General features: G+C 36.3%; 1 protein-coding gene across 1 annotated transcript in view; it reads right to left on the minus strand.

Moving 5' to 3' along the window:
- Positions 1-3,006: 3,006 nt before the first annotated feature.
- The window catches only part of LOC149780789 (ATP-dependent DNA helicase Q4-like), a 292,890-nt gene continuing 282,837 nt past the window's right edge, over positions 3,007-13,059 (minus strand). The window contains exons 22-23 of the mRNA XM_089937868.1: positions 6,574-6,730; positions 3,007-3,323 (exon numbers count right to left, since the gene is read on the minus strand). Of these exons, the coding sequence (XP_089793994.1) occupies positions 3,084-3,323; positions 6,574-6,730 (397 nt within the window). The 3' untranslated portion in view covers positions 3,007-3,083. The remainder of the gene's footprint in view (positions 3,324-6,573; positions 6,731-13,059) is intronic.

The following is a 13,059-nucleotide window of genomic DNA, read 5'->3' on the forward strand; positions in this document are numbered from 1 at the left end:
GACTGAGCGCTTTTCACATGCGATGCCTCAGACGCATACTCGGGATCACCTGGAGCGGTCGAGTAACAAACAACGAGGTGCTCGAGCGTGCCAAGATTCCCAGCATGATCACACTCCTCTGCCAACGCAGATGGCTGGGCCATGTACATCGTATGTTTGACGGATGGATCCCCAAAGACATTCTTTATTCGGAACTCGCCTCTGGCAAAAGGTCGATTGGACGGCCACATCTCTGCTTCAAGGATGTCTGTAAGCACGACATGAAAGCCCTTGATATCGATGTCAACACCTGGGAAGAGCTTGCTCTAGACAGATCAAGCTGGTAACATGCTTTGATCACTGGTCTGAAAGCCGGGGAGGACAAGCAACGCTTGCTAGCTGATGAAAGACGATCGCAGAGGAACAAGAAGCAGCTCCAACCAACACCAGACGCAACCTTCAAGTGCAGCAAGTGCAGCAGGGATTGCCGCTCCCACATTGGACTACTTGGCCACAGCAGACGCTGCACAACCACCAACCAGGACATCTCTCATGGGCGCAGTTCCATCGTCTCTCGGATGCCAACAAAAACATACATACACACACACACACACACACACACACACACACACACACACATACACACAACTTTTAATGTGCACTGAATCAGTTTCACATAAGACATGCAAAGTACAGAAAGATAGACTAGTTTTACTCACATATGAAAAATGTTGTACAAAGAATAGAAATGCATTTGGTTAGGAAAAAACATGCATGCAGGATTCATGGCTTAATGTGTCAAGAATCAAATCCTACATTAAATCATCCAGTGTTGGCTACTGTGCTGTGTCTATGACTTGAGATTTGCCTCTAAAACTTTCAAATAATATCACATGATCAGCACGTGTCAAGGACTTAAGATTTGTCTCTTAGGACTTTTAAATAGCACCATAAAATAAGCAAGTGTCAAGGATTTGTGATTTATTTCTAGGACTTTCAATAACACCACATAATAAGCACGGAAACTAATGGCATGATGTGCTTTACATTCTTGAACAAATTTTGATTAGCGTCAATACTTGCATTGAGATTAAGTCATTTTCATGTAAATCAAGGTTTAATTTCTTTTTTTTTGTCCGTACTAACATGGGGGCGGGAGGGGTAGGAACCTAAATGCAAGGTTATGAAAAAACGTAACCCAAAAATGCCAATATGTCAAAAGAGAGAACATTCATTAGAGGAATAATATGCGATCTGAGGGTAATTTCACACTGCAAAAACAATGTATGTAATGAAAATTCTGAATTCATGACATATGCTTTAAGCAAAGGCAATTTTCTACAAAGAGTGATTGAAACAATCTTAAACGTGGAAGTTGACTGAACAAGAGATAGTATCCATGGGACAGCAACCATGGATTGGACTTCAAAACATTATAGAATCACCCTATGAGAGGAAAAATTCTCATTAAGGGTATTTTTCATCTGGAAAAGAGTAATCCACACAAATGCAACAGGTCATGTATTACTGATATTAAGACGACAATGTTATAATGTGGTATTTGTCATCAATAAAGATGTGCTTCATGATATTATTAAATCAGAGACGTTGTGATGTCATCCAGCTCGTCAAACAGATAATAGATTCATATGTATCATGAATGATATTACCGTATATTCCCTAATCAATGCCCCTGGTGGCATTACATTTCCCAAATGCGGGGCATTAACTAGAGCACAATAATGAAAGCTAAAGTTTTTCTTGTGATGTACTCTTATAATGAACACATGTACATCTGGGGTCTTTCTGCCACTGCATTCAGTCATTATAAATTATCAGCACAGTTAAAAAGATCAATCACTCAACACATTTTCCCAGGTAACAAATCAAAGGGAAATTGTACTTCCTAACCTGATTCCCCAGGACATTATGTACAAGTGTACGCTGCATCTTTTAAATTCTATTGTTAAAAAAATGGGAGGTGGGTGTTAATTAGAGGGGGGCATTAATTTGGGAATATACAGTATGAATGAAGTAAGACTCAAAAGATCATATCTAATCAATATATTTGCTTAAAAGTCAAGTCCTACTGCATAAACCCAGATCTGCCATAATATGAAGTAGTTTGTTAGAATTAATAGAACTAATAACACAGACTCTGATTTGAAGGCGTATAGATCAGGGTATGTTTGCTTTTGGATCTGACTTATAAGTAAGTATATACGGTAATTGAACATTTGTAGATTTTTCTTTCAAGTTATGTTATGAAATATAGCAAATGACGTCAATTTTAATCAGTTTTTAAAATGCAGGTTACTGGATGTGTTCAATTTGATATCTTTGGTGGACTTATTGTATGTGTACCTTCTGATATCTTGGGTGCACTTATTGCAATGTGTACCATCTGATATATTGGGTGGATTTGTTGTATGTGTACCATCTGATATCTTGGGTGGACTTATTGCAATGTGTACCTTCTGATATCTTTGGTGGACTTGTTGTATGTGTACGTCTGACATCAAAGGTGGACTAGTATGTGTACCATCTAATATCTTTGGTGGACTTGTTGTATGTGTACCATCTGATATCTTGGGTGGACTTATTTTAATGTGTATCTTCTGATATCTTTGGTGGACTTGTTGTATGTGTATGTCTGACATCTCAGGTGGACTTGTTGAATTTGTACCATCTAATATCTTGGGTGGACTTGTTGTATTTGTACCATCTAATATCTTGGGTGGACTTGTTGTATGTGTACCATCTGATATCTTGGGTGGACTTGTTGTATGTGTAACATCTTGGATTGACTTACTGTATATGTAAATCTGATATCTCAGGTGGATTTGTTTCATGTGTACCATCCAGTATCTCAAGGACTTATTGTTTTGCTGACCACTTGCAAAAATAAATTTGTCCACCTCAGATGTCAGACAGTACATATACAAATAACCAATAATTTTATGAGGGAACACTTTTTTTCACTTAATATCCTACTGTCAGGAAAATATAAACAACCACTGATAAATATTAAAAGATTTTTCCATTTATTTGTCATCATCAAAATTGTGAAAGTTCATGTGTCACATAAAAACACTGGCAAGCTTTTATAATCTTGTTCTAATAATCTCTTGAGTGGCGATTTTCACAATAATATTGAAATCCACATGCAAATGGCTTCTCCAGAATCGGCGAACTCGGCCCCATGTGCTGGCAGGGTAACATGGACTTCCAATTCCATGGAAAATACGTGCTATAGCTCGACCTGTAAAACTGTGCTCCTGACCATGCACGCCAATAAACTGATGAATATCCGATACAAGCTGATCCATGCTAAACCTGGGAACCTGAAGATAAAGTAGGTTTCAATATACAGCAAAGTTTTGTAACTTAAAATGCATAAATTATTTCCATATTTTACAATTTTTGCACATAAAATGGGCATATCCAGGAATTTTGTCTACAAGGAGTTGATTTTTAGAAAGAGAGAATGGGATTGTTTTGCCTAAAATGGCAATTTTTTTCTTCTTCTTGTTAGTTAGTAAAAAAAAGGTGTACAGTCATCTTTACAGTTTCTTTTCTGGTGTCAAAATGTATTACTTTTTTAAAATCCAAAAACTAAAAAAAGTAATTTCCAACAAAGCTGTACAAAAAGCTTAGAAGCTGAGGTAGTTAAATTGTGATTTTTTTCTGCTGTTGGCACATGAATGATTATGACTGTAATGTAAACATAGCAAAATCTCAAAAAGTTTATATGATCGTTTCAATGCATTTTTTTTGGTCTTTTCACATCATTTATATAAATGCTGTTCTTTCCATATGTGTGTGTTTGTATGTGTGTGCGTGCATGTGTGTGATTTGAATTTTTAATGTAGCTTTAACAATTTTTCAGTTATATCACTATGTTGTCTGCAGTGTGGCAGTTTATAGTGATGCTAGAACTGGGTCATCATGCCACAAACATGTAGCATATGTCCCACCCAGTTACATTATTCTGACACCAGGCAAACCAGTCCTAACACTAACCTCTTACTGCTTAGTGCCTAGTGAGGCAGCTGCAAGTACCATTTTTGTAAGTCTTTGGTATGACTCTGTTGGGGTTTAAACCCATGACCTGCTGCATCTGAGGCAGATGCTCTAACCACTAGGCTACTGGAGTGGTCATTTCCAAATGAGAGCTACCAACATCAAAATGGTTTTCAAGTTGAGGAACTGAACTGCATGATCATTACCGTGTACATGATAATATTGTTTCAGCTTTATCAATGGCATAGCAACATCCTGCGAAACCCAGACAACTGGGGGTTTGGGGGGTTGGGAACAAAATTGGGCAGAATGTCATGCTCTGCTACCGAGGTTCATCTGTAGACTGAACAGAGACTGCCAAAGAGACATGAAGCTTTTAAGTATTAAAGTCAAAGAACTATTGCATTTTTTAAATTGAAAGTATTACAGTTCCAAGTATGGAGCACTTTCTTGTGCACCACCACTGTCGTAAGAAAATCGGCTAATCTGAAACTGTACTGTAACCAGGGATTTTCCTACAATTTGGAAAGTGGAGACATGATGGGTCCTTGGACTTGGGGAAAATCTGCATGTAAGAAAGCTAAACTGGGAGGTCTGGAAGTAGTATGTTTGCTTGTATGAACAAATATTTATGGTACATCAGTACAATTCAGGCTACATTGTAAAGAGTAGAAATTGGATAATGAAAATGGTAAAGTTAGAAATTCCTAAATTCTGCAGCAAGAGAAGCTCTTCCAAATAAAGTAAACATGTGTTCAAAAGAGGTACAAGGTAAAATTTCTTCAAAAAGTACATAAATTAACTAAGACTGTAAAAATCTAAAGAATGTAGGCTGTCATTTTTAAAAATATGTAAACCACATTCTTTTAGAATAAAAAACAAGAGTACCTCAAAGGGACTGATGCTCTATTGGCTGTAAAGAATTTACAGGAATTCAAGATAAGTCCATTTTTCTTCCTTATAACCACTAATTGTTGAAGCCATCTCTGATATTCTTCAGTGATCACAAGAGTTTCAAATTAGGTGCTCTAGTGGAAATGCTGGATGTCAGATTGGCACCATATTCATTTAGGACCAAGACACCACAAGAATTCTTACAGTGGAAACCCCATGTATATATGACTTTCTGGTTTGGAGCAGCAACAATAACAAGATTTTCATGATGGATGTCATGGTGATATATCTGATGTTAGATGGGCACCATTTCTATTTAGTATCAATTAGATATCATAATTAGTCTTTTAGTGAAAGTACAATGTCAATATGACCAGTCACCTAGGAGATGTAGTGATAACAAGATCTTCAAGATGGCCACTGTAGCATTAAGACCAACTAGACAGCATATGAAGCTGTGTAATAAAAACTCAATGTGGATCCATTCAGGAGTAGTCATATTAAGATTTTGAAGATGGCCACTGTGCCAACCATATCGGACATCAGATTGGCACTGTTTTCATTTATGATAAACAAGACATCATAAGAAAGCTTTCATTTAGAACCAACTAGACATCGTAAAGTCTTTTAGTGTTATGATGATCCATTCAGAAGTAACAATAACAAGTTTTCAAGATGGCGATTCTAGTGGCCATATTAGACATCAGATCAGCACCATTTTCATTTAGGATCAACTAGACATCATAAAAAGTCTTCAGGTGAAAACCCTAAGTCAAAATAATCTTCTGTTCCAAAGAAGCAGCGATAGCAAGCTTTTCCAAATTCCTGCTGTTGTAACAATATTGGGCATCAGAATGGCACTATTTTCATTTGGAACCAACTAGACATCATAATTGGTCTTTCAGTGAAAACCCTGTCAATATGACCATCCATTCAGGATAAGTAGCAAGAAGATGGCAATTCTGTGACCATATTAGATATCGAAGTGTCACCATTTTCATTTGGGACCAACTAGACCATGGGATGAAAGTATGTATAAAATTCTGAATGGCAATCCTCCAAGTAGTTTAGGAGGAGTAGTGATAATAAATGCGTGCTAACAGACAGACAACAGACGATCCCAATAAGCTCTTTTGGTCTATGATTAGTAGAATTAAAAATAAAAACTACACTGATATTAGGAATAGTATGGTTTCCGTGTTATCTGGATCTTTGCAGTTGTACTTGACTTATAAGCAAGAGTATATGGTACTTTAAATGAGGGAGATTTGAATTCAATGGGATTATCATTAATCATGGTGTCCAGCTCTCTAACTCCCTCTTGCTTTAATCTATCTGTTTTTAATGACAAATATACAAGAGAATGGCTATTTAAATAAATGGAGAAGTAATATAATAAATCAACCAATTAGAATGTATTTGCTAAAATTCCAAATGTCAACCATATGTAGAGGTAAATGTTAAGTGAATTTCATTGGCAAATGCATCAAACGAATTCTGTTTAAAAGACACGCCATATTAAAGAGTCATGATATGACTTGCATAGGATAGACTGAAATAATTTTCAGCATTTAATTAAATGGTATATGGAAATAAAGTTTATCGATCGTCCCTTGACATCAATCTAAAATTTCAACTTGAAGAGCCTAATGAGCTGTTTAGTTTCCGTATACTCACTGGTTCCACCACTGCAGTGTCATCTAAGTCGTCAGTTGTAGAATTCCATGAGGAATTCAGCTGATCCTCAAAGTAATCTTTCAGGATCTGCTTCAATGTATCATTCTTCTTTTGGTCTACGTCATCACAGCACATCCAGTAGTTCTTGTGTGAGACACTGGAATGGTAAAATATTGTACAGCACGGTCTCATTAACCTAACACTTCAATATGCAAATATTGCTGTAATACCATGATAACAGTGATGGACAGAATAACAGCTTAAACAAAATTAATTCACTGTATTTATCAGACATAATAATGGACATGGTTTGAGTTGGACTGCAATGTAAGATGAAACAAAAGGACTTCTACTGATAACGGGACCTTATCACCCAAGAGACATATTTTACTGACACGTTAAAACCTGAACTATCCCAATGTAACATCTTTGCACGTCAAGGTTCCGATACAATAACCGTATCTACACCTTGGCATGTCAAGCAGATATTTCAATACTTTGGGTCTGTGAATTTCGTTGCAGGGTTGCATCTAGGATTTGATAAATGTGGGTACTTGCCTCCACTGAATCTGAAGAAAAACAAGGTGTGTGTGTGTGGGGAGTGGTCGATGTAGACATAAGACGGGCCTTCCAGTATGGTGTAAAAAAACAAACTCAATGTATTCAAAAATTGCAATAGCAAGTATAATAAGTGCCTTAGATGCATCTCATGTCTTCTGTATATTACAGTATAACACTTAAAACTCAAATCAAAGTCTTATGCTTAATAATAACAATATTATATCTACACACTAACCATTAAAGAATCAAACCATAGACTGCAAATAGTGTCACTCCTCTGGCCAGTCTTAAAAAAAACAGTGTCACATGTTCATTTCTGATTGGTTACAAATCCATACTCAGAAAGATCAGAAGAACACATACTTTCTTTTCATGGATGACAAAAAATAATTTTTAAGGAAAACTCCAAAGCTCGAAATGAGTTAGGGAAAGTATATATATATACAGTTCTATAACAGTTAACTCTTAACTGAAACATATATATACATCTACATCCAGACTGACTGTAATTGTGACTGAATTATTCTGCAAATATGATCACTATTTTCGAAATAGCTTCTTGTCCTTCCTCATCCTCCACTCTACCAATGTCTTGTTATAGCTGAAGTCTCTCAGAGGAGGTCCTTCAATTGAAATCATCATGAGTCCATTGAGAACACTTTCTTCTATCTCCTAGATGGCTTCTTCCTGCAGTTTTGGTTCGATTTTGACTGCTGAATCCTCTCTCATAGTCAGCGGTTTGGTATGGCATAACCATGGCCACTGATGCTAACTGAAGAAGATTTAGAAATGTGTCTGCATGATGTTGATGTACAATCTGCCAGAGTTACATTTTGTCTCTAGGGTACAGTTCTCTTTTATTGATAGTCTTCGCAAGACACCACTCTGTCAAAACATGTTTTGGGTCACACAAAGGGGGATTGATAGCTTCTTTTGATTTCTCCTCCTGACACATTACCAAGAAAATGGGGGCCAGAGTGGTCGAGTGGTCTAAAGCACTTTCTGTTATGGATCACTGCCATCTCACCTCTGTCTGCGTGGGTTCGACTCTTGGATTCTGCCAATGTTGGTATGTGAGGAAGCTTGCCACTGACCCACGAGAAGCTACTGGCAAGCTTTATCACACCCTGATATGGTAAAAGTTGATCTATAAATATACCATAAAGCCTGAGGGCGTGGTATAGTTTTAAAAATAAAATTACTAAGTTATCAGTAAATCCACATTGACAAAACTGTATTTTCAAAATAAATTGTAAATTCAAATCTGTTTGAAAGCGATATTATTTTGAGAACTTTGTTGGTGTTGTAAATCAACAACAGCACCTCTGAGTAAGAAGTCTTGATTCTATTTTTAATTTGATATCATGTTCATTCCATTTCATCTTCAGACTGCTCCAGTGGCCTAATGGTTAGAGCATCTGCCTCAGATGGGAGGTCACAGGTTTGAACCCCAGCTGAGTCATACCAAAGACTTATAAAATGGTACTAACAGCTGTCTCACTAGGCACTCAGCATTAAGCGGTTAGTGTCAGGACTGGTCGGCCTGGTGTCAAGATAATGTGACTGGATGGGACATCATGCTACATGTCTGCGGCATGATGCCCCAGTGCTAGACATCTCTACAAACTGCCACACTGCAGACATCATAGTGATATGACTGAAAAATTGTTAAAGCTATGTTAAAAATCCAAATCACACACACATACACACACACACACACACACACCATTTCATCTTTTGATACATGTGCTTGGGTTTGATGTTTAACATCACTAAATTCACCTGGTTGTAACTGGAAATGGTGGGAAATGTGCTTTAAACTGAAACCAAGATGCATTGTTACTTTTGCATCACATTATCCATGTCCTCGTGTCACACTGAGTAAAATCATTTAGTGGAACCGATAATTAAACTGCAAAACAAAAGAACTGAAGCCAAGCATGTCATGTGACCACTGCCATGGATACTGATGGATTAAGAAACCAATAGGTTTGAATACATTATATAAATAATGTACATGCAAACAGTTCCATGTTAATGGTTAAAGGAAAGTCATAAGAATAATTTGGAAGCCAGGTACCATATTTACTTGGTAATGAGTAAAGTTCAACTTTAAACATACTCAAATCTGCTGGCACATTAAGCAACAGCAGATCTGGGTCTGTGTAGATTGTTCAGAATAATTAGTAGAACAAACAACACAGACCCTAATCTGCAGGCACATTATGCTACAGTTGATTAGGATCTTTGTTCTTTGCAGTATGTCTTGAATTGTAAGTCAGTATATATGGTATATATAGCATTGCACTGGATGCAGTGTTTCTGAGCACCATGATAGATGACTATCCAGAGTATGACACACTATAATATAAATCACTCATTGAAATCTCCTGCATACCCTAAATTATTAGTGACAAGTAAAAAAATCCATTTTTAACAGTCTGGTTCCAGTATAGTATATTTACAGTAATACTGCCTAACTCTGACTGGTTTAATCAGTGCAAGACCATGTAGTCACTAATTTCACCCTTTGATCCTGTCAGCATGGTCAGCTGGCTTATTATTTGATGTTTGTTGAGGTGGATTATGCTACACGTCAGCAGAAGTTATTCAGAAGATTAAAGACATTAGTTGAATATGGTTTGGTTACTTAAGAACCCAATCAGCATATTACTTTGAATCTCTCCACAAGAAATGTTCTGCTTTGCTGTCAAAATGGATTACAGTCTATACTATGTATGATTAAAAGTAATTTGGACAGGATTAAAGATGATAACACATTTTGTCCCTTAGCATGCTGAAAATTACCATACTCGCTTATAAGTCAAGTCCAACAGCAAACTTGACAGACCCAGATCTGCCATTGCATAATGTGCCAGCAGATTTTGGTCTGTGCAGTTTGTTAGTAGTAATCAGGAGAACAAACAATAAATACCCTGATCTGCTGTTGTATTAAGCAATGGTAGATCAGGGTCTATGTTGTTTGTAGTTGGACATGACATACAAGTGAGTATATACAGTATTTACCTTGCAACGTTACTGAATCACACTCGTGTATAATGTGACTCCCACTGCAAACATCATTGACCAAAGTTGTCATTGCATGATGTGTCAGAAATTTTAGATCTACTATGCTTTACTTTTAAGCATGTGATTGTCCAAATGAATTCTTACCTACTGCAAAGGGATGTAGCTCTACGTCCAGAGAATGTGTTGACTAAGGTATACATTTTATACCATATCTGCCTGATGAACCAGATAGGCGTTTATAAAAACTTGAATTCCAATAATCATAAGAAAACGGAAATAAAAGGACTGTCATAGCTTCATGCTTAATGCTAAATGAAAACTATCACCATTTGGGAGTGCATACATTGAACTGTCATAGAGGCAAAAACTAAAGACAGTCAGTGATAAATAACCACTCTACTGCAGATTACTTAACTGGCTTATAATACATAGGTGATTATATATTTCTGACTTATAATGCATAGTTGATTGTATATTTTTGACTTATAATGCTTAGCTGATTGTATATTTTTGACTTATAACGCATAGGTAATTGTATATTTTTGACTTATAATGCATAGTTGATTGTATATTTTTGACTTATAATGCATAGTTGATTGTATATTTTTGACTTATAATACACAGGTGATTGTATAATTTTGACTTATAATACATAGGTGATTGTATATTTTTGACTTATAATACATAGGTGATTGTATATTTTTGACTTATAATACATAGGTGATTGTATATTTTTGACTTATAATACATAGGTGATTGTATAATTTTGACTTATAATACATAGGTGATTGTATATTTTTGACTTATAATACATAGGTGATTGTATATTTTTGAGAGTCCTTCCAGCACTTAAGTCCACAAGTATAACAAACTAAAAATTTTAAATTTATGTACAATATATACTTATTTATAGGACAAGTTCAACTGCAAACTGCCCAGACCCAGATCTTCTGGTACATTATGCACTGGCAGATCTGGGTCTGTGCAGTTTTCTAGGAGTAATCAGTAGAACAAACAGCATAGATGTTGATCTGCAGGCACATTATACTATGGCAGATCAGGATCTTTGTTGTTTGCAGTTTGACTGGGCTTATAAGTGAGTATATATGGTAAGTTTGAGAAAGGTTTTGATGGACAAAAGTTATTACACTTTGTTGCCTTCAGTGAGGATGTTTAATCCGTATTTATTCACAATTGCTGGCAAGTTTATGATCAGCAGCCAAGTTTAATTAAAGTCAGAATTTTACTCCATCCATAACATTCAAAATGTGATTATCTCAGTTGTTTGAACAATAAAAATAGAAGCTGTGAGGGAGTGTGATTCAAATTTTAAAGTAAAATGATGAAATACAGCTGTGATACAAGGAGGGATGACCAAGCTGTTAATTGAGCAAAACCCAGTAAATCTAAATTTCAGACCTCCTGGTTGGCAGAATTTGACTTTGTGAAGCACAGCAGCAAGATGGAGAATGCTTTGTACGTACTTCAAATACCATATCGACATAGTCATACTCAAGTATATGACATCCAATAATACAGTAACACCTCCTTGCATTGGGCAGAAGTAATATGATCGTCTTCAATTCTGAGAAAATTCAATAAAATCTTCAGCAAAGTCTGATAATAAGTAATACAGTAGAACCTGTTTTAAAAGACCACCTCTTCTGCCAAACAATAACGGTCTCCCAAGACAGGTGGTCTCTCGTGACAGGTCATAACACTACATAATGATTATATCTATGCATCGAGAATGTGGTCTTTCAAGACAGGTGGTCTCTCATAACAATGGTCTTTCAAGACAGGTTTTACTGTATCCAGTGTTTTTAGAATGCAATGATAAACATTACTGACATTTACATTAAACTCTCTGAGAACTAGTGAGAGCTTCAAAGAACTATAATTTAATATTGCATTTCACTGTCCAGTGAATTTTATACACACAAACTTTAGGGGGCCCCAAGTGGCCGAGTGGTCTAAAGCGCTCTCCGTCACGGATCACTGCCATCTCACCTCTGTCTGCATAGGTTTGAGTCTCGGGCTCGGCCAATGTGGATATGTAAGAAAGCTTGCTGGTAGCTTCTTGTGGGTCGGTGGTTCTTTCAGGGGTTTTCCCGGGTTCTTCCTCCACCATTAATATTGGCCGCCATGTATAGTTTATCTTGTGCTGAAAAATGGCGTTAAACCCTATAACAACAACAACAACAACACACATTTGATCGTTTTTTTAAATTTAATTTAGAGGCTGAGATTATGTCTGTGCATGTGTGTGTGTCTGTGTGTTGATGTATATGACAATGCAAAAGTTGGTCAGCTATTTGCTTTGTATGAAAAAATATTAAATGCTTCAAAGAAATCATATTAAAGTAATATACAGATCACTGTTTGCTAATTTTGTCCTGATCATTCATCTTGCATTCCTCATGATGAATGGATCTTGTGATACAATTATACATGCAATACTGACTGAAAAACCGATCTAAACATTTAAGACTTAAAAATTAAGTATCGATACAGGACAGATAAAAGGATGGTTAGACACTTGATATCACAAGTTCAAAGGCCACAGCTCCTCTGCGATATGCACAAATATAAAGTTTTATGTTTTTTCAAAAACTACACTTCACCTCTAATGGTACAACACAGAATTTCTGAAGATAAAACATTCTTTTTTAAACTGACCATTGATTATTTTAATTTGGTTCTGAGAGGCCTGTAAGGGTAGCATTTTTTACACTAAGAAATAAATGCTAGAGAACTGAAAACTGAAAGGGCTTTACTCTGGAACTTATGAAGCCACCAATAAGTTCTTCAATAATTGATTGGTAACAGAATTTGTAAATAATCTGTGATGTGACAGACAGACAGATGAATATGGGCAACATGTCCTCTTCACTG

Source organism: Sinohyriopsis cumingii, chromosome 16 (genome assembly GCF_028554795.1).
Source record: "Sinohyriopsis cumingii isolate HCF-2022 chromosome 16, ASM2855479v2, whole genome shotgun sequence".
NCBI classification, from domain to species: Eukaryota; Metazoa; Mollusca; class Bivalvia; order Unionida; family Unionidae; genus Sinohyriopsis; species Sinohyriopsis cumingii.